The following is a 27,820-nucleotide window of genomic DNA, read 5'->3' as shown; positions in this document are numbered from 1 at the left end:
TTGTTAGTTTGATATAATTTAAGTCTTTATATTAAAAGTTACTTTTTTTTACAATATATAAAATAAATCAACTTGAAATATGAAACTTTTGGTAAACTGCAAAAGAGCATATTCTGTTTTAAATATATCTATAGTGTATAAAAAGCATTCTGGTTGTGAGGATCCTTCAAAGTCCAAAGTAGGTTAATATAAAAATATCAGGGAGATAAATTATATGGCTGCTAGAAGAGAAACCATGAAATACTGAAATAAGGCTTTAGGTCCTCACTTCAACATGTGGAGAATGACCTATTAAATCACATTAAAAAAAAAAAAAAAGGAACATAAATATTTCTACTAGAAAATATCTACAAGCTTTCGAACCATAAAAACATCAGGCACTTTAGAGCCACTTGTAATTCCAGATTGCAGCTTGACATTACAAATGCAGAGAATATTAACAGGCAGGTAAAGCCATGTTCCCAGCAGCACAGTGCTCCCCAGTAGCTTTCTGACGTCCTTTAGAACACAACTGGGAAAAGCATTCCTGCCAATGGTAGTCCGTCACATCCACAACATGGCGTCTTACTATATATTCCCAGACATGGCTTGACAGAGCCAGTTGGGCTTTGCATCCGGTGGCTTGAGGGCAGCACCAACTTTACTTCATAATAGAAAAGCAGCACAGGGTTTCACCAGCGTCTACAAAACTAGACACTGTTCAGGTCTCTTTAATAAATTAGGTTCCCAGGAAGAGTACATGCAGTATTTCTAATGTCCATACTCCTGCTTTATGAGCGTTCATAGCTTTTCAGGTCCCCAGATGAGAATGAACATTGTGATAGTTGAAGACGCACAAAGGAGATGGCACAGGGTCATGGGTAAACACAGAGTCATCAGAAGAGGAACATGTGCTTGCAGTGTCTTCACAGGAGGGAGAATACTGTTCAAAGGGCATTGATAAATCCAAATACTAAGAAAAAAAGAGAAAGTCAGGATTAAAACCTGGCTACAATATAACTTTAATCAAATGCTATAATATATATATATATATATATTAAAAGCCTAAAGAGATGAACTGGAATATAAAGTTGGAATGCCTGCAACGTATAGGTGCATGTTCACACTGGCAACTAAACAAAAAATCACGCAAATGTTCTGCAATAAATAGCAATGGTGCATGAAACACATAAAAGCCATCCCACCGCATCAAGGTGACCCGATTCAGGACAGTCCTAACCTCTAATATTTAAACCTTACCATATCAAATGGCATAAATAGGAATGAGCCAAGCAGGACAGAGATAATCAGGATGAGAACCAGGTTAAAATAGAACTCAAAGCTGGTATGATAAAGTACAGTAAATGTAAACTGGCCAGAGCAAACTCTCTCCACCATGCTATGAAAAGCCTTTGATTCATAGGAAGGGAAAAGGCGAATCTAACTATACACACAAATATTAATAAAAATAATAAATCTTACCTCCTCTGAGACAGCAGCGAGGATTCGGTCGAGCAGTTCTACCAACTGTTTAAATGTCGGTCTTTGTGATGGGACAGCATGCCAGCACTCCCTCATCAACATGTACCTAAAAATGAGGCCATTCGTTAATGGTTCACAATAAATTATACAAGATGCTACCTTGTCTTACATTCCCTTACTTCTTACATGCTCCACATAATTAAAGATTGTTGTAAAATAGAGAAGATCGGTCGTTATACTAGGACTAGCTGAAGAGCCCAGCATTGCTCAGGCATAGTAACCAACTACGATTTGTTATAACAAATTATAATGATGAGCCACATAACCACATTCACTACAATAGAGCCACCAGACTACTACCCCTAATATCCAACATCATCCCGTCAGCCAGAGCTACCGGACTTCTACCCCTAATATCCCACATCATCTAGTCAGCCAGAGTCACCGGACTACTACCCCTAATATGCCACATCATCTCGGCAGCTAGAGCCACTGGACAACTACCACTAATATCCCACATCATCCGATCAGAGCCACTGGACTACTACCACTAATATCCCACATCATCCTGTCAACCTGGGGTCAGTACCAGAGCGCTGAGTGGAATTGCTCTAACTTCCATACTGGGGATCCCTTTAAGAGAGACTTGGGGTCAGAACCAGAGCGCTGAGTGGATTTTCCCTAACTTCCATACCCGGGATCCCTTTAAGAGGAAAGATGTGCCTATGGGATGGAGGACGTGTGACGGGTATATGGGCAGGGAGGGGGTGATTCATTTCTCTCATGTGATCTCTGCTCCTTTCTGGGGGGCAGACAATGGCTGGGAGCTAATGTTCCCAGGCATGCTAGATTTCTCCCACCCAGTCAGTGTCTGCTGAGGTGTTGTGGAGTGGGAAAACTGTTGCTCATATTAACCAATCACAGCTCAGATTCTTTTAAACAGCTCTGGTGAAATGAAAGATGCTTAGTGATTGGGAGGGCTATGTTGAGTGGGCATGACTGATAAATCTCTATATATAAAAAGGAGTGTAAATACAAACGAAAAAGTAGCAATCTATAGAAAACAATCCTCAAATACAAGCAACTGTCTCCTTTCACCAGATTAAAGCAAACATGTTGGTTTGTCAGCTAAACTTTGCTAATATCTACCCAGTCCCCAAATACCGCAATTGCAAATGAGACCACACAAGAAGGAAGATACTAAAGCATGTCTAACCAATATGATGGCCGACATATATAGCACACATTTTCGGTAGCTTTCTGGAAAATAAAAGTATAGCAAGTCTGAAAATAGATACGTACAGCTCATGAGTACAATTTGATGGCTTGTCCATTCTATGTCCTTCTCGTAGCAGTTTGAACAGTTCCTCCACTGGAATGCCAGGATATGGAGAACCACCCAGAGTAAAGATCTCCCAAGTTAAGATTCCGAATGACCATCTATTTAAGAAAAAGAGAAAGAATATTTATTATTGACAAGATAAAAATATTATTCAGAATCTAGTTTACCTTCTATTATAATTAACTTTGTAGTTTTAGGAAATAAAAAGTATGGAGCCGTGGAAAGTTTTTAACATTCGGGTTAAAAAAAAATGGTTTCCAATTTGAGAAAATAAACGTTTATGCATTTTTATGTACTTTCTGGATTAATACTGTAGCCACGCACTAAGCTGCTGTGCTCGTACAGAGGGTGGCAGCATAACTGGATCATTTTTTCATATTTTTGCGGCTGGCCCTTATTATAACTTTATTATGTTTTTGCAGAAGTGTCAAGTTTTTGGGATTTTTTTTTACATAACTTGTACCTTGCATCATAAAAGATTTCTGGGAGACATACTTCTTTTTTTGTTCATTTTTTTTCCCACTGCAACTGGGGCATCTATAGGCGCTCTAGTTACAGCAAAAACAGTTTCCTAGTGACAGAAATTATCTGGGACTGTTAGCACCCAGTAGCTCTGTTATGCCAGGAAGAGACCCAAGGATCTTGTGATTACTATGTCCTACAGACACTTCAGCAGTGGCAATGCTTCTCTTTGCATTTATGGCGATCACTGAGTTGGCAAAACAAGCGATACACCGCTTCTGTCTTCTCTGTAGTGTCTGACAGCTGTGGTCTGGACCAGCATATGCTAGATTGCAGAAGTAGTAGCTTTAAAATGAACGTTTCACTTGATTCATGCTGCTAATACAACTACAGACAGCATTTAAGAGAAAACCCAATTTCAATACAGCATAGGGAGAAGCCTGGCAAGCCTCACAATGCTCATCGGCTGGCTCTTTAAAATGTTTTTTTTCTGGAATACTGCAGAGAAAAAAACATACCCGTCAACAATCATGCAGGCAGGCTGACAGATGCAGCTCATAGTATGGGCAGCATGAAAAAGTGACATGCTCCCTTAAATTTACTGGGTTAATTATGGATTAAAAGAATACTGTATCTAGCAATAGCAGTGTATTTGCTTGTTATATTGCAAAGTGTTATTCTTAAACACTTCTAAATCGAAACAAACTTACATGTCGCTTTGGTGAGTATAAACGCGGTCAAAAAGAGCTTCGGGTGCCATCCACTTCACAGGAAGTCGACCCTATTGGAATAGGTCACTTGGATTAGACATTGGAAGATGTACCAGAAAACGTGATAATCATGCATGCTGAAAAGAAAAATAACTCACATTGCTAGTCTTTTTGTAGTAATCAATATCATGAACCCCTCGAGCAAGGCCAAAGTCTGCAATCTTCATGACATTATCTTCAGCTACTAGAACATTTCTGGCTGCTAGATCTCTGTGTATGCACTTTAGGAGGGAAAAAAAAAAAAAAAGTCAAGGTCTGAATAGAAATATATAAAAGAAAATCCATCAGCAGGTTTTTCCCACCTGATCTGAGAGCAGCATAATGTAGGGCAGAGACCCTGATTTCAGCGATGTATCACGTACTGGGCTGCACGCTATCATTTTGATAAAATCAGTTTTATCTGCAGCAGATATAGCAGTTCTCTAATCAGTTTTATCTGCAGCAGATATAGCAGTTCTCTGAATGCTGAGCTATAACCTCCATCCACACCACCGATTAACAGATTTCTGTGTGCACTGTGCATAGGTGGAGCTACAAAGTTTATGAATATTGATAGCTACATGGCAGCAGCTTTAATAGTTCCCCAGTGATAATCTCTTGTTGATAAAAACAGTTTATTTCTCAAAACAGCAGCAAGCCAAGTACTGTGTGACATCAGCGGAGTCGTGTCTGATACATTATTCTACTTTCAGATTAAGTGACAAAAGTTTGGTGACAGATTTTTTTCAAATATTAAAAAATAAAAAAAAAAAGTATAATATCTTTTTAAAAAATATAAAAAGGTAACAAAAAAAAAAAAAGTACATTTCTTCATCAAATCAGCATGCTTTAACTTACCTTTTTGGATTCTAGGTATTCCATGCCACGGGCAACTTGATAAGCACAGGACACAAGATCCTTAAAGGACAACAGCTCTTCAGGCACCTTAGTTACATCAAAAGCATCTTCTGGTGTAGGAGGGCGTCGGGCACGCAGGAACTCGCGCAAGTTTCCCTTAGAGGCATACTCCACAATAACAAACAGGGGACCTAAGTAGAGACATAGTAAAGTTCACTTTTGTACAGCTTGGAAAAAAAAAAAAAAAAAAAAAATATAGAAAAAACAAACTTCGTCCATTTTATTATTCTACAAATCCAGCAAAACTATACTTGCACATCACGTCACTTACCTTCCTGGGTACATACACCAAGCAGGTTGATTATGTTCTTGTGCTTCCCTATAACTTTCATCAACTCCATCTCAGAGATGAGATCAGATAAGTCTTTATCATTACCGTTATCTGGATAAAGAAAAGAAATAAGTTGGATACTTTGGTCAAAAAAATTCATAATTAGCATCAGGTCTGCAGTATCTTGCGCCCAAGTGTACAGATATAAATACCATATATACTCAAGTATAAGCCGAGATTTTCAGCCCATTTTTTGGGGCTGAAAGTCCCTCTCGGCTTCTACGCGATTCATATACGTCAGGGGGTCGGTGGGGCGGGGGTGTCAGACCATACTGTCCCCCCGGCACATCTCTGCAGCCCCCCCCCCGCTTCACCCGGTCTCAGGCTCCTTCCTTCAGCGGTCACATGTGACCGCTCATTAAAGTCATGAATATGCGCATATTCATGACTTTAATGAGCAGTACCACATGACCACTGAAGGAAAGAGCCTGAGACCGAGAGAAGCGGGGGGCTGCAGAGACGTGCAATATTCACCTGTCCCCGCTCCATCGCTGCGTGCTACTGTCCTCCGCATCCTCTGGCTGTGATGTTTAGGTCAGAGGGCGCGGTGACGTAGTTAGTGCACGCTGCGCCCTCTGCCTGAACAGTCACTGACAGAAGACATGGAAGCGACAGAGTGGGTGCAGCGATGGAGCAGGGACAGGTGAATATCTCAGGTGCCGGGGCCCTGAGCCAGCGCCTGACAAAGTGAGTATGTCTTTTTTTTTTTTTTTTTTTTTACTTGTAGCGTCTTATGGGGGCAGCATATGGGGGCATAATCTATGGAGCATCTTATGGGGCACAATCTATGGAGTATTTTATGGGGCAGCATATGGGGCATAATCTATGGAGTCATTATTAACCTTTGTGCAGCATTATAGGGGGTGTTATTTTGTATGGTGCATCTTATGGGCCCATCATGAATTGTATGAAGCATTATATGGGGCACCTGATTCAATATGGATATTCAAAAACATTAACCTACTGATGTCTCAATTAATTTTATTGGTATCTATTTTTATTTTTGAAATTTACCAGCAGCTGCTGCATTTTCCACCCTAGGCTTATATGCGAGTCAATAAGTTTTCCCAGTTTTTTGTGGCAAAATTTGGGGGGGGGGGGGTTGGCTTATACAAGAGTATATGCAGTAATAAAAATATTCTTGATCAGATTGATGGACATGAGAACTGACCAATAATGAACAAGGAAACCAATAACACTGGTGTGAACAGAGCCTTATTACAAATTGAGCAATGAGAATAAGGATATCAGACTCCCATGCGACAGCACAAAAGCAAATTTAGAGAATGCTTTCCTGAGGTCACAGTACTGAATAAGATCTAGCGATTGGCTATAAATGCAGTTGTGTGAAAAAGTGCTTGCCTCCTTTCTGATTTCCTATTCCTTTGCATGTTTGTCACACTTAAATGTTTCAGATCAGCAAGCAAATGTAAATATTAGACAAAGAAAACAAAAGTATAAACAAAATGCAGTTTTTAAATGAACGTCTTTATTATTAAGGAAAAAAGAAATCCAAACCTACAGGACCCTGTGTGAAAACGTGATCCCCCCCTTAAAATATAAATTATATATGTGGCTTATCACTAGTGATGAGCGAGTAAGCTCGTTGTTTGGGTTTCCCCGAGCATGCTCGGGTGATCTCCGAGTATTTGGAAGTGCTTGGAGATTTAGTTTCTATTGCCGAAGCTGCATGATTTGGGGCTACTTGACAGCCTGAATACATGTGAAAATTCCCTAACAAACAGGCAACCCCACATGTATTCAGGCTGTCAAGTAGCCGCAAATTATGCAGCTGCAGCAATAGAAACTAAGTCTCCAAGGACTTCCAAATACCCGGGAGACCACCCGAGCATGCTCGGGGAAACACAAGCAACGAGTATATTCACTCACCACCACTTATCACATCTTTCGGAAGCAGAGTACAAATTCCGTAGCGACATGCAGACCTGATTACTGCCACACCTGTTCTCAATCAAGAAATCACTTAAGTAGGACCTGCCTGACAAAGTGCTATAGACTAAAAGATTCACAAAGGCTAGACATCATGCTGCAATCCAAATAAATTCTGGAACAAATGAGAAACAAAGTAATTGAAATCTATCAGTCTGGAAAAGGTTACAAGGCCATTTCTAAAGCTATGGGACTCCAGAGATCCACAGTGACAGCAAATATCTACAAATGGTGAAAACATGGAACAGTGGTGAACCTTCCCAGGACTGGCTGGCCAACCAAAATTACCCCAAGAACACAGCGACAACTCATCCAAGAAGTCACAAAAGACCCCAAAGAACTGCAGGTCTTACTTGCCTCAGTTAAGGTGAGTGTTTGCTATTCTTCTAATCTTCCATAAGAAAGAGACTGGACAAAAATGGTCTGCATGACAAGAGTTCCAAGACGAAAACCACAGCTGAGCAAAAAAAACAAAAAGGCTCATCTCAGTTTTGCCAGAAAACATCTTGATGATCCAAAAGACCTTTGGGAGAATACTTTGGACTGACTATACAAAAGTTGAACTTTTTGGAGGGTGTATGTCCCATTACATCTGGTGTAGAAGTAACAGTATTTCAGAAAAGAAACATCATACCAACAGTAAAATATGGTGGTGGTAGTGTGATGGACTAGGGCTGTTTTGCTGCTTTAGGACCTAGAAGACTTGCTGTGATAAATGGAAACATGAATTCTGCAGTCTACCAAAAAATCCTCAACGAGAATCTCCAGTCAATTATTCGTGACCTCAACTAGAAGTGCACTTGGGTATTGCAGCAGAACGATCCAAAACACACCAGCAAGTCCACCTCTGAATGGCTTAAGAAAAACAAAATTAAAACTTTGGAGTGGCCTATTCAAAAACCTGACCTTCACCTGATTGAGATGTGGCATGACCGTAAAAAGGCAGTTTATGCTCAGAAACCCTCCAAGGTGGCTGAATTACAACAATTCTGCAAAGATAAGTGGGCCAAAATTCCTCAAAAGACTCATTGCCAGTTATTGCAAATGCTTGATTGCAGTTGTTGCTGCCAAGGCTGGTCCAGCCAGTTATTAAGTTTAGGTGGCAATCACTTCTTCACACTGGACCCTCTAGGTTAGGATTTATTTTTCCCTTCATAAAAGACCTTCATTTAAAAAACGCATTTTGTGTTTACTTGTGTTACCCTTGTCTAATATTTAAATTTGTTTGGTGATCTGAAACATTTAAGTGTGACAAACATGCAAAAAGAAGAAACCAGTAAGGTGGCAAACACTTTTTCATTCAACTGTATATTTCCATATGCATCGAGCACCACAAGAAAAAGCATGGAATTGCTCACCTTTAAGCATCTTTACAGCTACAGTTACAGGTTTTTCAGGGCGATCTTTATCAAGACCATAGGCCTCGGCTCTTACTACTTGTCCAAAACAGCCCTCTCCTAAAGGTTTTCCTAAAACAAGCCTAGATAGATGAAAGAAAAAGTAGTGAGCAACTAAAAGTAGTTGAAACTAAAAACATAATGAGGTTCTTCATGCTTGGGTTTCAAGTCTGCAATCACTCTCAGGATTCTCCAGTGATAGCGCGAGGCCGCATTTTCATACATTTGGTATGGTTACTGACTAGACGTTCATGGCCTTGCTCAATGCAAGTGAATTAAGCAAGGTTGAAGAGGTCTAGTTGGAATGTGACTGGAAGTATGAGTTACAGCAGACTTGAACTTGTAGCCTGGATAACCCCTTTAATCTGCCAAATTAAAAAAATAAATAAATAAAAAAAAAAAACCCACCGCAAAACATTCATGCATTTTGAACAATGATTTCAAGTTGAGACAGCTAAATGTACCCACTTTTCCACCAAAGCACTGTGCGGATTTTTGTCTCTTCAGCGGTTTCTAGCTGGCTGGCTTATAAGAAAAAAAAAAGAAAAAAAAAAAAAAAAAAAACACACAAAAGACAAACCTGTCTCTGGGAAACTCATACTTGGCATCTAAAGGTAACTCCACCTCCATTACACCAGGGAGCATTGGTGCGCAGCTGGAAGACAAGCGAGTGATGCGGATCAAAGGGGCGCTGGACTTTCCTGAGGAACTCGACTCCAGGGAAAACTGTTAGAGAGCGCATTTAATGAATGATCAGCCAAACTAACTTTTTAATTGTAAGATGCAAATGCAATATAAATCAATGCAACAAAAGCAAAAAAAGATTCCAATATATATTAGAAAAAGCCATTACTTTTTTTTTCTGGTATAGGAAAGTAAATAATTGGGTAAAAATATACCAATGGCCATTATAATCGTTTAGCTATTTCTTACCTGCCGTTTAAGAGGAAACTTTGTGAGCTTATGGATAGCGGGTGGCAGCAAGGTTTGCTTGCTGTGTGGTGTCTGCATACGACACAGAATTACAATGATAACAGCCATTGCCACAGCAACAAATCCCGAAGCATATATAATTATATCCACATATCTGGACTCTGCAGGCTCTGCCTCCTCCAAGAGGTCTTCATCTGTGGGAGAGAGGAAAATAGACAGGGGGTCAGTGCCACATCTGTGACCTTGACCTTCTTTATGGCCTTTGTCTCCCTCCTTAGCTATTCCCATCTGTTAGGAGAGTCTCACCCACATATTTCCTCCTACTCTGACCAAATCACAACTTGAAATGATAGCTCAAGACTTCCTTTACAGATGTGCTTTGGCTGAAGTTACAATTGTATATTTAATTACTACGAACTTTACATAGAAATAATACATACACACATTCCCCCACAGGTTCACAGGCTCTCTTTACTTACTAGGCAGAACGGTCAGCCAAGCAGACTGATAAGAGAGACCAATTGAATTTCCTGCTAGACATGTGTATTCTGCAGCGTCTTCCATTGTGATGTTCCGCAGATGAAGCACCTCGATTTCTGTAGTGTTGATATCTGCAGTCTAAAGAAAAGAAAAAAAAAGAAAACATGCAGAAATATAACAAATGCAACTAATATGAAATACAAGGTATCTTACTTAAGTAGGAAACGTAAGGGCCCCATCACACATAGCGACTCACCAGCGATCCCGACAATGATATCAACTTGTCAGGATCGCTGGTGAGTCGCTACATGATCGCTGGTGAGCTGTCAAACAGACAGCTTCACCAGCGATCAGCACCAGCGATGCCGAGCGCGCGGCGTCACTGTGTACTTTAGTTACCAGGGCGCTGATGCAGGGAGCTGGTATCTAAGGTACACATCGGGTTTCTAAGGGGCATGCGTCACTTAGAAACCCGATGTGTACCTTGTTTACCAGCTCCTTGCATTAGGGCACTGGTAACTAACGTACACAGAGGGTTTCTAAGCACAGCGCGCTGCTTAGAAACCCTGCGTTTACCTTAGTTATCAGCTGATCGCTGGTCTCCAGCCTGTCACACGCAGCGATGCGTGCTGGCCAGCGGGAGACCAGCGATCCAAAAAAAATGTCCAGGGCTTTCCAACAACGATCAGCGATACCGGCAGGGGGGGGGGGGCGGTCGCTGATAGGTGTCACACAGCTAACTCGCTGGTGAGATCGCAGTAGCGTCACAAAAATTGTGACTCAGCAGCGATTTCACTAGTGAGATCGCTATGTGTGACGGGGGCTTAAATGTCATTTTTATAGAGAAACATCACGAAACAATCACTGACCTCAGGGAGACCAATCAAAGAAAACACTGCGGCAGCCGGCAAAGGCGCTCAATCAGTGAAATCCTAGGTGCAATGCTCCCTGAGAAAGTTAGTAGTTAGTGATTGCATTAGGCCGAGGAGACTGAACAGATTACACATTGAACTAATTACAAAATGACTACTGTAAAGCCCCCTTTACATTTAGCGATGCACCAGCGATCCCGACAACGATACGACCCGGTCAGGATCGCTGGTGCATCGCTAAATGGTCGCTAGTGAGCTGCCAATCAGGCAGATCTCACAGTGACGCAGCAGCGGTCGTTACTTACCTTTCAGACGTGGCGATGAGGATGTCCTCCCGCGCGCGTCACTCGTCGGCGCCAGCAGGAAGCGGCCGACGAGAAACGGACGTGGACGATCTCGCGCGATCAGCGATAGCCAGTGGGAGAGCCGGTCGGACTCAAGTATCACACATAGCGATATCGCTAGCAATATCGCTGCTGCATCACAAAATTGGTGACGCTTTAGCGATATTGCTAACGATATCGCTATGTGTAAAGCCCCCTTAAGTGAATATTTAGCCCTAATACATTCACGGCATCAAGTTAACATCTAACGACATTAAGAGATTTTCAGGTAGTGATCAAATCTCAAAATCTTAAAGGGAACACGTCATATTGAAAATAGTATCTTGATCTGCATGCATGAGGTGTTGTAGAGCAGGAGGAGCAGATCAGATTAATATAAATTTTAGAAAGGAATTGGCAAAACTTGTATTTAATTTAATGAAAATCTTGAGTCCAGGGAGCAGTCCTATTGAGTGATTAACAGTCACTCCTGTGTGACTGTGCATGCAGATAACGATCAATGACTAGTAGGACTGCCCACTGGACTTATACATACAAGCATTAGGGATTTCAAAGCATAAAATACAAGTTTTTCTAAATCTTTTCCCACAAACCTATATATCATTCTGCTCAGCTTCCCCCTTCTCAAGACCATGATGTCCTCAGATCGGACTGCATGTATAAACGTGACATGTTCAGTTTGAGTCTAAACATAAACTGAAAAGTTACTGATAAATGTAAAGGACCAAACACTAGAGACAAATCTACCTTAAGGATTTGTACGTAGGGTGCATCATCAGGGCCAAAGCGGCTACCATTCACTTCAATGTGTTTGAGCCACTGGATGTGTGGCTGAGCATCACTGTACACCTTACACAGGAACTCCACGTCACTGCCCACTCGAGCAGTGGTATTTGCTGGTAGTCCGGCTTGCAGGATCGGTCTGTGCGAGGACCTCTCTTTGGGGACCACAGAAAGGAAAATAAAAGTTAGTGCGGATAAATAAAGCACAGGTATGATACTACATTACGGTCATCCATTTACAACTGATTGCCCTTAATAAAGTCAGTTTGAAATTACAGTTCAAAGTCTGGAGATAAATTTACACTTATAAAAAGATTTTGTAACATGACTCGTGAAAGCGAGACCGCATACAAAATCTAATGTTAGCATTAAGAGGACAAACAGCCATAAAAGATGGACTGCAGTGTAGACAGTATCTCAATAAAGGCAGATAGGTAGACATTGTAGTAGCTAATCAGAGGGCCGGCTAGAGAGCAGATAAGGGCCCTCATTAGTTTTATGATACAAATAGTATCTTATTGACTTTGAAGTTCCAGAAGGTCCGAGCACAGAGCTAGGACACCATCGGTTATTTTTAGGGCCTGCTCGCATATGCCAGACACAATTAGATGCCCATTTCTCCATGTAACCTCCCAAAAATTACCCCTTGTCATAGCTAAAGAGCACTTCGACATTACAAAGAAATATGGCATAAGTCTACTTACCAAGCACATCTAATATGTACGTATAGCTGATACTGCCAACCTTGTTCTCCACCACGCAAGTGTAGTTGCCGCGGTCTGAAGGCACTACGCTCTCCATGACCAGACTCCAATGCTGGTGCCTTAGCTAGAAGGGAGAAATCAATAGAATTTTATTCATTACGTGAAGACTACATGATGGCATAAATTGCTGTTACTAAGCCGTCATTTTTCAGTGTTCAGGCTCACCTGAATACCCCCTATACGATGCTCCCCTCTGAACTCTTTTCCATTTTTCATCCATCGAATGGTTGGGAGGGGGCTGCCACCGGCTGCACAGCGAAACTTCACAGTACTGCCAGCCGGTAAAGCATACAACTTTTTCTCCATACGGCGTGGATGGGTCCAATTTGGTGCTGAAAGACAAAAACCATCATTAAGCATCAATGTCTGCTGATGAAAGAGCTATGCGAATACTTCTAGGACTACTAACTAGATGGATAAAGTATTTACGGCAGTGAAATACTACTGAACACACAACACTACTCAGTAGGTAGGCTCTGCTTATCTGTAAACCCCAGGGCAGAGGTCACAGGCTCATCTCTCAGGCCATCACAGACAGTCTGCGGTTTGGTATGTGGACAACGTCTGCTATACACCAAGATTAGAGTTTATTGCCTTGATTGTAAGGAGGGAGGTCATTATAACCTCTAATTAGTAATTCTGACAGGCCAGCACTCACCTTTGTAGGGATCCTCAGGTTCTTCGCTCACATCACCCTGGAAATCATCCCTGCGGCCATCCTCATCATCTTCATCCCCAGATGATTCTGAATCTGAGAACCACAGAAAACAATATGAAGAACAGGGAGCCTCAAAGGCATTGTTCTTTTAATCCTAATATTAGTAGCAACAATGCATAATTATATGAGGCTTTACAGGTCATGAACATCCTGCTAGAACAAATTAGCACTGCCTTAAAGGCAGATTCAGTGAGAAAGAAAGGCCTGTATACGATGCATTAAATAAGAATGCTGAGCGTTGTCCCTGTAACATGTATTTATTTACTCACTTATATAGCGCAATTCCACAGGGCTTTACATACATTATCGGCACTGTTTAGAGCTCTATCTATAAATATGTACACACTGGCAAAAATTAAGAGACCACTGCAAAATTTTCACTTTGTCTGATTTTTCTCTATAGGCTGGAGTCACACTAACCTGCGCAAAATATGGTCAGTATTTTACATGCGTAATACGGATGACAGACCCCTAAACAGTGCTCCGTATGTCATCCATAATCAAGGTGTGGTTGCGTATTTTGCGCATGTAAGCATCCGTATGTAATCCGTATGGCATCCGTATGCAATCCGTATGGCGAGATTTTCTCGCAGGCTTGCAAAATGGACATATAATGGAGCCCTATGACAGTTTTAATAAAGAAATGAAAGAATAGATATAGACACATAGAATGCGTGTATATATGTATTTTATGTGTATATATATCTATTCTTTCTTTCTTAAACCTGTCAGTGTGAGTTTACTGTATAGCGCACTGAATTGCCGGCTTTGCTAAAAGACACCTGGTGCGTATTTCTCGCAAGTCACATGTGTGGTCCGTGTGTAATCCGTATTTTTTGCGCACCCATAGACTTGCATTGGCGTACTACGGCCGTAGTACGCTGACAATCGCAGCATGCTGCGATTGGCACGGAGCATAGAATACGGATGAGAAATATACGGCTGGTGCGAGGGACCCCATAGAGAATCATTGGTCCGTGTCTAATGCGTGCTTTTAGCGCCTCTCACTCGGCCGTATTCCTCGCCAGTGTGACCCCGGCCTTATAAGTATACTAGCTAAAGAGCCCGGCGCTACCCGGGCATAGTAACTAACTGTGGTTAGTTATAGCAAATTATAATTATCCTCCATCCCATAGTCCCGTGCCCATATACCCATCATACATATCCACGATCCCATAGACCTGTGCCCATATACCCATCACACATCCTCCATCCCATAGTCAACCATTATGACATCATGAGCGGCGGGGCTTGCAACTTATGATGAATCAGCTTCGCCATGGAAACCATTATGACATCATTATGAGGGGCGGGGCTTGATGCGCTCACACTTTTTCCCCCATTATGTAGATAGGGGCAAAATTGTTTGGTCAATTGGAACGCGCGGGGTTAAAATTTTGCCTCACGACATAGCCTATGACGCTCTCAGGGTCCAGACGTGTGACTGTGCCAAATTTTGTGGCTGTACCTGCGACGGTGCAGATGCCAATCCCGGACATACACACACACACACACACACACACACACACACACACACACATTGAGCTCTATATATTAGATTTGAGTAAAATGTAAATTGCTCTTTTATGCTATAAACTACTGACATGTCTTCGGATTTCCAAGCACTAAATTTTGTATTTATTTTCAGAGAATGAGAAATGGTCAAAATAACAGCAAAATGCAGTGCTTGCAGACCTCAAACAATGCTAAGAAAACAAGTTCGTAACCATTTAGAAACAATACTAATGTTTTAACACAGGAAGAGTTCAGAAATCAATATTTTGTGGAATAACCATGATTTTTAATCACAGCTTTCATGCGTTTGGCATGCTTTCCAGTCTTTCATACTGCTTTTGGGTGACCTTATGCCACTCCTGGTGCAAAAATTTAAGCAGTAGTTCTTTGTTTGATGGCTTGTGACTTTCCATCGTCCTCTTGATTACATTCCAGAGATTTTCTATGGGGTTCAGGGCTGGAGATTGGGCTGGCCATGACATGGAGTTGATGTGGTGGTCCTTCATCCACACATTGATTGACCTAGGTGTGTGACATGACGTGTTGTCCTGCTGTAAAAAAAAAAAAAAAGTCCTCAGAGTTGGGGAACATTGCCTGAGCAGAAGGAATCAACTGTTTTTCCAGGATAACCTCGTATGCGGCTTAATTCATATGTCCTTTGTAAAGATTAACCTGCCCAATTCCAGCCTTGCTGAAGCATCCCCAGATCACCGATTCACCGCCAAATTTCACAGTGGGTGCAAGACACTGTGGCTTGTACGCCTCTCCAGGTCTCAGTCTAACTATTAGACAACCAGATATGGGGCAAAGCTGAAAATTAGACTCATCAGAGAAGATTACCCTACTCCGGGGTCCTCTATGGTCAATCCTTTTGGCAAACTTCAGCCTGGCTCTCCTTTGCTTCTCATTGATGAAAAGCTTTTTTCTTCTTTTACATGACTTGAGCCCTGCCTCTAGGAGCCCGTTACGAACTATTCTTGCCGTGCACTTCACCCCAGCTGCCATTTGCCATTTTTTTTTGTAGGTCACTTGATGTCATCCTGCGGTTGCTGAGTGACATTCGAATAAGATCTCGGTCATCCCAGTCAGTGGAGAGTCGCTTTCACCCTCTGCCGGTCTGTAGCTTTGTGGTCCCCAATGTCTGCTGCTTGACCTTGTTTGTAATGGACTGTCGTCTTAGAAATTTTAAGGATGGAGGCAACATGACGCTCACTGTATCCTCTGCTAGTAAAGTCAGAATTGAGCCCTTTTCCTCACTCAAGACTTTTCAATTCCATTGGCATGGTTAAAAGTTATTTTTTCATTCCTATTACTTTTGGGATATTACTAGCACTTGTTTTGCCATCCAGCTTGTCCTATTGCAAGAGGATTGTGAACACCACAGGAGGGTTTTTTATACTTTCCTTCGTTAAATAAGATTTGGTTTAAGTGATCACCTAATCAGAAGCACATTAAGTAGAATGAGGTGTACTCTGGTTGGAATTCAACTGACACTGGAATGGAATGGCTGTCAAGACATGTTGAGAAGCTGATTTTTATAAAACTGTGCAGTGGTCTCTTAAATACATACAGCTCTGGAAAGAATTATGCATGTGTAATATAAATATATATATATATATATATATATATGTGTACACACACACACACACAAAATAGAGGTAGAGAAGAGAGAGTACAGTGATGTGTGACTTTCTTGGCTGCTTTTTTTTTTTATAAAATAATTTCTTTATCTTTTGCAGATCTAGCAGTTCTCAGAATACTGAGCTCTGTATAACCCCGCCCACACTACTGGTTGGCAGCTTATTGTGTACACTGTGCATAGGCAGAAGGTTGACAAATCAGTGATACCGGTATGGGGGGGGACTACCTGGTTAGCAGGTTTACTAGTGATAATCTCTAGCTGAAAAAACAAAATGTAATAAAAAAAGCTACACTTAAGGGTGTGTGCACACACATGTAACATTCCCACCAGATTCTTCTGCTGGAGAAAAAAAACAAAAAACAAAAAACAAAACAAGTGTTGGCAGAAAACACATTGCGTAAAATAAGCACTTTTTTACCTGCGGCTTTCTTCTATTCATTTAAATATGTGAAGAACGCAGCAAAAACTCTAAAAGAACAGACATGCAGCAGGTTTGAAAAACCGCTTTCATGGTTTAGCTCTACAAAAAATAAGTAGGTGTATAAGATTTCAGAAGTCTCGTTCATTTGCTAGTACTGTAAAACACTTTTTTCTGCAGCAAAAATGCAACGTGTGAACAATCCCTAAGCAGCCCAGTAGGTAACATCACTGGAATCGGGGTCCTTGCCACCACATTATACGTCTCTCAAATTTGGTAGCAAATATCTGATGGCAGATTCCATTAAAACGCAGTAAATGCACAAATCAACCAATTGCAAATCCTGATAACACTCACCAATTACAGATATAGAGAACCTCCGCAGAATTTGGCCGGTACCACGGACCACACATCTATACAGTCCCGAGTCTTCATAGGTTACATCCCTTATTTCCAAAACATAGCCTTCTAAACGTATCTTGCCTCCTGTCTTTAGCCGCTCCTGTTCTCTATACCAATTAATGCTACTACTAGAATTGGTGTCACAGGAAAGACGCAAACCATTTCCGGGGTCAAGAAGATGATGTTCTTCAAGCTCAGGTGAGGACTCTGCTGGAAAAGGGTTGTGAATATTTTCAATATTTTCTCGCCATAGAATTATGGATAGATCAAAAGTTCTAAAATGTATTTAATTATAGAAATATCCAGGGAAGCTTATTAGGCACCAGTCAAGTACATGACCCGATCCCTTAACCCCAATAGTAACACTCCCAAGATACAGGATTTCACAGTGCCAAGTCATAAACAGGCGACTCAATTCTTTCACCCCCATAGTGCCACTCCCAGTACACACTTGTGTTTATTTAACCATTAGATGAACTCTTGTTTTTTTGGGGTCTCAGTGTGAAAAAGACACACTCCAGAGGGGTGACGTTTCTCACACCTCAGCCAACTTTACCATCCTGAACTTGTCTTTTGACCTCACGGTCACCTTTTGACCTAGAAATACATCTCTTGGTGTAACGCAATAAGACTTGTGTGATCAAGAGACTCAATCACAGGAAACAAGATATTGACTATTTTAAGCATATTTCATATTCAACCTCAGCAAGAAACATCCTGTTTCCCCATTATGCAGTATATCAGAAGTCAGTGGAGAACTTTAGGAAAAAAAAAAAAAAAAAGTCCTTCCCATTGTAGTATCATTGAAAAATGTCCAGACTTACTAGAATAATTATTTGGCGTTGGTTGGGTTCAGACAGTTGTCAAATAAATGTGAAAGGAAATCTGTCAGCAGGGAAAGAGGGCCTAATTCCAACAATGTAGAACTTACTGGGCTGCTTGGTGCAGTTTTCTCTGATGTAGGTGAGCAGCCTATAACCCCATTAACACCCCCTGAGTGGCAGACCCCCGTGTATACTGTGCATTGTCAGCAAGCTGTCAGTCAGTGGTGGGGCGTGGTTACACAAATTAGCCTGACTGCTGTGCATATGAGACATAGTCCTGCAGAGATAATCTGATGCTGAGTGTATGAAACCTACAGCCCATGGCATAATAAGTGACACATCCTTGGAATATGACTCTTGTCCAATATTACGCTGCTCTCTGATTATATTAGCATAACCTGCTGACAAGATTCCCTTCAAGGTGACTACAGATGCAAGGTTTATCTTTAACCAACCAAATGATTTTAACAAAAATGACTAACAGCTCAAGTATTAGCAATGATCTCTTCTGACCAAAGGAAAAATGCTTCTTAGGTCAGAACCCTTCATGATTCAAAATGTCGTCAGCGGTAAATGTCATACTTTACCATCACCAAGAAAAATACATGAGGAGGGAAGCGAAGCGAATATTTCTCATCATGCCATTACATTTATGTGGAGCTTTACTTCTAGTGAGGACTGTTGATGATTTTCCATCAGGACTTCCAAGCCTCAAGAACTTAGAACTAAATGCCGAGCAAACCACCGGGACTTCTATATCATTTTATCCAATCTTTGGAAGATTTTGAAGGATTTCTTCTTCTTTCCTCTTTTAAATTACCTTTTAAGCTTCCTTCTTCTGGTGTTGCTGGTCTACAGGATGTTAAGGTGAAGGTCAGAAGACACATCAGACTTCTTCCCAGCTGCTGCATGGTAAGGACTTTTTAGAGAGTCGACAGGAGGACGTGTATGCAAAGAAGCGTGGATGGGCTGAAAAAGAAAGGGGGGGGAATAAATCACTTATCTTTACGAAATATGGTCAGAAAATTCACATTAGGTATTAGGAGCTCGGGGCAGAACTAGCGCTCCTGCGCATGGCGGAGACAGCTGTTGGCTGAATAACCGGTCGAAGCATCATTCAGCCAACAGCCGTCCACCTGGCTTATTTATAGAATGATATAGAATCTGACCAACTTTTGATAAGATCAATATCAATCTATTTATGGCATATTAGATATCTGACCAACTTCTGTCCAATAAGATCAATATTAATCTAATTATAGAATCCGATATCTGACCAACCTCTGTGCAATCAGATGACTATCAATCTCATAGAACATCGTAGCAATAGGATATCTGACCAATTTCTGCCCATACCAAGTATCAAATTATAGAATGATATAGAATCCGATATCTGACCAACTTCTGTCCAATCAGACCAATATTAATCTAATCTACAATGGGATATCTCACCAAGCTCTGTACGATCACACGAATATCAAATTATGGAATGAATTCGAATCTGATATCTGACCAACTTCTGTCCAGCCAGACCAATATTAATCTAATGATAAAGATAGTTTCAATTAGACCAATTGGTCAAATATCAAATTATAGAACGATAACATTACGATATCTTACCAATTACTGTCCAATCAGATGATTTACAGATTATTCTATAGAATCATATCTGACCAATTTCTATCCAATCAGATGAATATTAAACTGTAGAAGGACATAGAATGGGACACCTAACCAACTTTTGCCCAATATTAACCCACATTGGCATGTGTAGATGGCCAATGGATCTGACAGAAATCTGTTTCATCTGCGAAAAAAAAAAGAAAACCCCTGATCAGACGTGCATTAAACCCAGTCTGCCAAGTCCATTGATTTCAGTGTAAAGTTGACTCCAATATATCCACGGATGGCTTCCAACCTGAAGTAAAATGACATTGGGTCATTGCGGCTTGGGATCCACTTATGGAAAGCTTCAGAATCCACTTCAAATCATGGCACACCAGATATCGAATCAGATTTAACACCGTAATTCCCCTTGCATTCTGGAATCCACTGGATTTGGGAACACAGATGTGAGATTACACCATACACACAGTATACAGAGCAGATCTCGATTTCTCATTAGATCACCGATCCCCTTGTCCAGTAGATCGGCCAGCAGGAACATTAGGGAATAGAGAAATTAACTGTATGTAGGTGGGGGTAGAATTCCCCTCCAGTCCCTGCATTCCAAGGGATATCAATGTGTAACTAGCGGCAGGGACCGGGGCTCCAGCTTAATCTTTGAACACAAAACCACAAAGGCCTTTGTGCGCCAAGGCTACCCTGGTTATAGATTGACAGAATAGCTATGGCACCAGAGTGAGAGTTTACACAGAGCAGCACAGTAATCAGCAGAGATAAGGAGAAGTAAACCGAAAATCAGACAAGGCAAACCCCAGAGATCGCCAGACCCTGCCACTAACATGCCAGCACTGGTACCAAGAGCAATGCCACTTCTGGAGCCAGGCTAGCCATCAACCTGTACCTAGTCACATGGATTACCATAGGGTCAAGCTTTCTAAAATGCCAAGAGTCCAAGAATCATTGACCAGAAGGAGAAGCCACTTTAGTATAATACACAGCCAATGATACAAAGCTTCTGCCATTACGTAAGGTGACCATAATGGCATATGAACCCAAATGAGTAGCCACTTCAGAATAGTCAATAGCCAGCAAGATCCAATACAGTCTGTCATAATCAATAGCCAATTACTCGAAACGTCTGTCAGCACTATAGGTGGACATAATGGCAACTGATCCCAAGTCAGTAGCCGCTTCATAATAATCAATAGCCAACAACGTGTAGTATGATCATATAGGGACACATAATGGCAACTGATCCCAAATCAGTAGCCGCTTCACAATAATTAATAGCCAACGATGTGAAGTTAGTATGATTATACAGGGGCACATAATGACAACTGATCCCAAACCAGTAGCCAGTTCAGTATAATAAATAATAAATAGCCAGTGTTGTGACGTTAGTATGATCATATAGGGGCACATAATGACAACTGATCCCAAGTCAGTAGCCGCTTCATAATAATCAATAGCCAACGATGTGAAGTTAGTATGATTATATAGGGACACATAATGACAACTGATCCCAAACCAGTAGCCAGTTCAGTATAATAAATAGCCAGTGATGTGACGTTAGTATGATCATATAGGGGCACATAATGACAACTGATCCTAAATCAGTAGCCACTTCACAATAGCCAATTTCTGCAGTCACCATGATCCTGTAGGTGAGCATAATGGTAACTAACCCGTAACCAGTAGCCACTGCACAATAATCAACAGCCACTATGTTGCAATTTCTGCAGCCACTATGATCATATAATCATGCACATAACAACCGATCCCACATCAGTATAATAAAGTAGCGAGTCACATACACAGTCTACAGTCACCATCATCCTACACATGCCCCAAATTAGTAGCCACTTTAGTATAATCAATAGCCAACTACATAAAACTTCTGCCATGACTATAGGTGCATATAACCGCTAACGATCCCATATTAGTAGCTAGTCACATAGAACTTCTACAGTCCCCATCATCCTACACGTGTCCCAAATTAGTAGCCACTTTAGTATAATCAATAGCCAACAACCTCTGCGATCACACATGCACAGAAAAGCCACTGACCCCAAATAAAGAGCCATTTCAGCCCACCAAGTAGCCAGCCGCAGGGCAGCATTGCCATAGGACACAGGGGTCCCCCATCCCATATCGGAGGACAGTGTCTCCCCACAGAGAGGGGTAGTGGAGAGTCCGGGCACATGTCACGGTGCCCACTGCCCCCACAGCACAGTGTAGAAGCCCCTCACCTGATTATTGGCTCTCCCCGGTGATGAGAGGTGTCTCGTCACCATAAATCCTTCATTGTAAACAGCTCCAGTGCGACAAATCCTCCTCATGCGCCAAATATCCTGCGCCTCCGTCCCCAAAGCAAAATCCCGCCGGACCGGAGCGGTGCAGGGGCTCCAGCCTGTAGTGGCCGCCCTGTGCCAGCTCCTATGTGCCCGTACAGCAGCAGCCTAGTGCGCGCTCCTCCACACACGCCGTCTCAGGTTACACGCACGAAGTGTCCTCTCCCCCCCACAGCAGTAACAATGGACTATAGGGGGCAATGCTGCAGGGAATCCCACCACAATCACCGCCCCCAGGCCCTGCTCGCCCTCCCTCCTCTGGGTTTATTCACTGCCCTCCCCCCCCATTCTCCTCACCCTTTCACACTCAAATTAGCTAACTTCTCCCCCATCTTTGTGCGGGAGGATTAAACTGCTTCACTTTGCTGGCCAGCTCAGGGCTTTCTGAGTCCCAGCATGGCTCCAGCCTCTCCGTACAATAGCCCTGGACCTAATGATGACATTCCTAGCAGTTATGTGAGGGACCAGGGTGGCTCATTGTCACAGGCAGTGCCAGCTCACAAACATCTTCACCAACATGGAGCCTGGCACCAATAATGGCGACTGCCCTGCACATTGAAGTGAAGATTTCCAAATGTATCATTTTTGTCACGAAAGGAACATACATTTTTCCTTTCATGTCAAGGATATGTCCTACAGAAAACCGTTTGCTGTGTGGAAAGTATGGCGCTTTTGCATTACCTCATGTATCATTCTTGCACTATAATAAAAAAATATAACTACAGTCGTGGTTTTCACCATTAATGACCGAGAAGAAAATATGTCTTATAAATGGCAAGAAGTTGGGCAAATGGAGCAGATAAGGCCTGTTTCACACATCAGTTTTTTTGGTCAGTCAAAATCCGCTAAAATGGCGGATAACGGATCCGTTCCTGTACTGACCACAACGTTTCGCACCGGGCCGATATTTTAACGGATCCGTCAAAGGAAGAATTTTAAAGGAACCACTGCCTGGGGGGGGGGGGGAGAGAGAAATTTTTCAGCCGCCAGAACAGAGTTTAGGGTTAAATTTGCGGCTGAGTGAAGTCTTTCGGGCATGCGCAGTGACAAATGCGGATCCGGCTGCCCGAAAAAACGTTGCATGGTCCGTTCGGGCATGTCGGCGGCCGTAAAAATTTTGGCGGATCCGCAAAAAAACGGATCCAATGGATGGCCATCCGTCAAGATCCGCCGGTAATGCAACTCAATGGGTAAAAAAACGGATCCGCCAAGAAAAATGGCGGATCCGTTTTTTTTTTTGCAAAACGGCGGATTTTGACTGATGGACACAAACGGATGTGTGAAACAGGCCTAATGATTTCAAGTGTGAGATCCAAATGATTATAACTCCATAGACAAAATGATTAGTGTAAGGCCACGTTCACACGTCAGAATTTTACCTCAGCATTTTACCTCAGCATTTTACCTCAGCATTTTACCTCAGTATGTGTAAGCCATAACCAGGAGTGGGTGATAAATCCAGAAGTGGTGACGGGTTTCTATTATACTTTTCCTCTGACTGTCACACTCCTGGTTTTGGCTTACAGATACTGAGGTAAAAACTGACCAAATACTGAACGTGTGAATGTGGCCTTAAAATTCATTATAGCTCTGGCCTCAAAATCTGTCATCATTCACAATAAAGTGTCATGGAGAACCTCAAGGGCTCACGCACAGCTGTGTAGGGAAGACATGGATTTTGCGCCCCCTAAACCATTAGACATGAAATTTTAAAATATACATTATTATTCTTTTTATTTTTTTCTTATTTCATTTGGGAGTTGTTTTTTTTTAAATTCGTTTATTTGGTAGTTTTTTTTTAGCGTAACTATTTTATTACTTTCGCCCTAATGATAGCATTATCCATAACGCTAACACTACTCATTGACGTAACGTTAACCCTAGTTTGGGTTTAACCATAGGGTTTTTTTTTTTCCATGGGACTTTTTTTTTTTTAAAAATCAGGACAGTTTTCCTAGCAGTATAGAACCAGTGGGCGGTGTGTCAGGCTCATCAGCATGGTGTCCACCTGACACACCGCCTACTGAACCACCACTGGGCTGACGCTAATACTGCTGGGGACACAGTGAGTCCATACATAAGTAAAGGCTTTTCCCTATATGAGAGAATTAAACACTTTTCCATGATCCTATTAGTGAACGTTTTCTCCTGAATACATCTGGCCATATTTAAGTGCCTTATGCCATCCATGAACAGTTTTGGATACCCATGGTAGTGGATGCTCATTAGATGCAATTTATACATATGAGCAATTTGGTTGGTACCATGGCTTTGAAATGATTACTGACACATATCCCTCACACGCAATATGATGTGTCAATGGATTTATTTATCTCCATAGGGTCAGTTTACCCACTGGTCATTTACCTATACCTCTTGAAGGTGCACCCCAGTCTACACGGCTGGTTTCTATCCCAACATATTGGAGTGTGTTCACACTGAGCAGTCGGTACTTGATGAAGGTTCACTTTGGGACCGAAACGTTGTTGATTTTGGACTGCATTAAAATTTTCATAATCACCAAAAGTTGAGTGCCAAGTTTTCTCTTGATAGTTTTCTTCCTAGCAGGTCTCTGTTTCGACTCTCAGAGAATTAACAGATATGAGAAAGGACATTGCAGTCTTTGTCATTTCGGTCACTGCCTATGCAGAGCGCAGTATACAAGATGAGTTTGGCATTGTCTGATGCACTCTGCATAGGCAGCCACCGAGATGACAAAGCACACTTCCTCATACTGAGAGCTTTCTTATCTCAGTTGCTGCCTATGCAGAACGCAGCAGCTGTTTACAATTTCATCTCGACTGCATAGAAACAAGTGGCATCAACCTAGATACCATAGCAAGTACTTTAATCATCCAGTTAGTTGGGGGGGCAGTATCTACGCCTCTGGGGATTGTGTGGTGAAAATTTGCACCCACATAAAATTTGGCATGCCTATGCCTCTCCCCTCTCTAATTTTTTAGCTTATTTTTAAAAAAGATTTTTTTAACCGGAAAAATCCAAACCTAAAAAAACTGTGTGAATATACACCAAGTTGGTTTACAAAGCAGTTTTTTATTCCACGTGATTTGTTGCAGCACTTGGATACGTTCACAAAGAGCTTTTTCCTTTCAAAATCCATCTGAAAATACTTTGTGTACATGACACTTGCAAGCCAAAAGGTACAATCCGCAAAGGGATGTGTCACTTCTTTTTCCCCCCCAGCAGACAGGTTTTCCAAACCTAGTTTGAACTAAAAAATAAATAAAATAAATAAATAATAATCACAGTTTGAACAACGTGGATTTCCTATTGAAATCAACGGTAAAATTTTTTTTAAATATTTTGTTTTATGTAGATTATAGCACAGATCTGCTTCAAAATCAGTGTAAAAAATAATCTTTGTGATTTTTCTTGTAAGCAAAAAAAGCGGTCATCAGTTTTGTTTTTTGATTTTAATCATTGTTTTAGCTTTTTGCCATCATGTTTCAGCAGTGATTTTCATGTATTAGAAATAAATGAATGACCATGCTTCTTACAATGTTAATCATGGACAACACACAGATTGTACACGGTGCCGTCTGTGTACTGTCCGTAATCTTCACAAACCCATAGACTTGTACGGGCAATTTTGATCCATGACGCTGATCGAAAAGAAACGTCTGCGAGATTCTTTACTGACACTGCAAAAAGCATAGACATGTGAACAGCTCCATAGATTATAATGGCTATGTTTCGATCTGTGAAAACTACAGACAACTGACGTAGGTGAAAATCAGATGAGGCTTTATGCTGGGTTTACACATTGCAGATTTCTGTTTAGAAATAAAACAATAAATATCCAGTGTTTCTCTATATTTCCCACACTTACGCATGCATTTTTATGTTTTGTTTTGTTCTTTTTTATTATGGAGAACACAACATAGAAATTCCAAGCCAGCGGATTTAGTCTTTGTTAAAATTAATGGATAAAATCTGAGCCAAAAAGGTATTTTTTTTAGTCTGCACCAAAAAAGGCAAGGGATGATGAGAATATGTTAATACTCATCCAATGCTGTGGAAATTAGATGTAAAATATGTGCCAAATACTCAACGTGTGAACACAGGCTTACAGCTTTTATGTTCCAGTGTTGTATTGTGCCATATGTTGTGGGATGTATGTATTTATTTTACTCACCATTAATTCCACTGTGTTTTACAGACATTATCATCACTGTCCCCATTGGGGCTCACAATCTAGATTCCCTACCTGTATGGCTATGTGCACACGCTGCGGTTTTTGCTGCGGGTCTGCAGTCAGTGTACTGTAGCATGTAAGTCTATGTGATTTACAATCTGCTGTGCACACGCTGCGGATTTTTAACTGCGGAAAAGCTGCAGTTTTGAATCAGCAGAAAGAAATGACATGTCACTTCTTTTCTGCGGATTCTGCTGCGGTTTACCATCTCCTCCATTGTAGAGGTGATAAACCGCAGGTAAAAGGTCATTTTACCTGCTGTTCCGCAGATACAAATCCACAGCGTGTGCACATAGCCTATGTCTTTGGAGTGTGGGAAGAAACCGGAGTACCTGAAGGAATCCCACACAAACACAGGGAGGACCTACAAACTCCTTGCAGATGTTGTCTTTGGTGGGTTTTGAACCCAGGATCCCAGCACTGCAGTGCTAACCACTGAGCCACCATGCTGCCCTAGGGAGGTATTCTCACCTACAAGCATACTAAATATGGCTATTCACACATGCCAACAGCTATTCTTACTGACCGCAACAACCTATGCACAGTGGGATGTAAGCATGCATTCTCAATGGGGAGAGGTAAAGATATTGCAAGAAACATCTCATTCTTCTTCTCCTTCCCCATTGGGGTTCTATGAAGCTGATCAGTGTTCATTTGATGCAGGAAGTTAACTAGTCTGAATCCATCCGAACATTATCCAAGTAACAATGACGGATGTCATTTTACAAAAAAGTTAAATAAATATTTAAGTATCCAAGTTTTTTAAAGTTATTTCGTTTTTTTGTATTTTAGGATAATTTTGTTTTATATAATAATAAATTCTTACTCCTTTTAGTGATCTTGCTTTATAATGATAACACCTACTGTATAGCAGGAGTCATCTTTGCTTAGTTACTGTCTGCTATTCAGCTATTGTGCCTTCATTTATTCAATCACATTCCTTTTTTTGATGTGCATTGAAGTTAATTAGTTGTTTGGCTAAAACAGTCAGAATATGCCTGTGAAAAGATAACACACAATTACTTTTACCCCCTACAGTCTTGTCTCTACACCCTCACCTACCAGATTGAGTCTGGCTGAATTTTAAAAGGCCTCTGTGATTAGATAATGAAGCTAGGGTTGATACTACATTTGGAAGACAAAGGGTAACTACATAATATTAGTCAATGTAATACTAAAGTTTGTTTATGTTGGTTTTAAGCACTGGTGCCAATATACCTATAAACAGGTATGTCTAATACAATGGACTGATTTTTTTTCTCGGGTGTCATCTAGTTACCTCCATGTTTTTCCCTGCAGCAGGTAGACAGTTGGAACTTTTT

General features: G+C 41.3%; 1 protein-coding gene across 5 annotated transcripts; it reads right to left on the bottom strand.

Moving 5' to 3' along the window:
• FGFR4 (fibroblast growth factor receptor 4) lies at positions 1-22,669 on the bottom strand. Of its 5 annotated transcripts, none has more exons than XM_073544999.1 (18): positions 22,580-22,669; positions 19,126-19,274; positions 17,437-17,691; positions 13,445-13,537; positions 12,952-13,118; positions 12,727-12,850; positions 11,987-12,177; positions 10,023-10,161; positions 9,544-9,737; positions 9,191-9,336; positions 8,572-8,693; positions 5,204-5,314; positions 4,873-5,063; positions 4,134-4,256; positions 3,976-4,046; positions 2,764-2,901; positions 1,462-1,567; positions 1-952 (listed from the first exon to the last, which is right to left on the bottom strand). In XM_073544999.1, exons 2-18 carry the CDS (start codon positions 19,214-19,216, stop codon positions 791-793), a joined length of 2,424 nt encoding a protein of 807 aa, XP_073401100.1. In that variant the 5' UTR covers positions 19,217-19,274; positions 22,580-22,669; the 3' UTR covers positions 1-790. The 5 variants fall into 5 exon arrangements, with proteins under 5 accessions (XP_073401100.1, XP_073401098.1, XP_073401101.1 ...); XM_073544997.1 differs by lacking the exon at positions 22,580-22,669 and adding an exon at positions 22,181-22,530; XM_073545000.1 differs by lacking the exon at positions 22,580-22,669 and adding an exon at positions 22,181-22,530 and having other exon boundaries at positions 17,437-17,688.
• Positions 22,670-27,820: the final 5,151 nt, after the last annotated feature.

This window comes from Dendrobates tinctorius, unplaced genomic scaffold (assembly GCF_039654945.1).
Source record: "Dendrobates tinctorius isolate UK_male_01 unplaced genomic scaffold, ASM3965494v1 ptg000139l, whole genome shotgun sequence".
NCBI lineage: Eukaryota > Metazoa > Chordata > Amphibia > Anura > Dendrobatidae > Dendrobates > Dendrobates tinctorius.
Note: the sequence above shows the minus strand (reverse complement) of the source record. Positions and strands in the feature narration are given on the sequence as shown.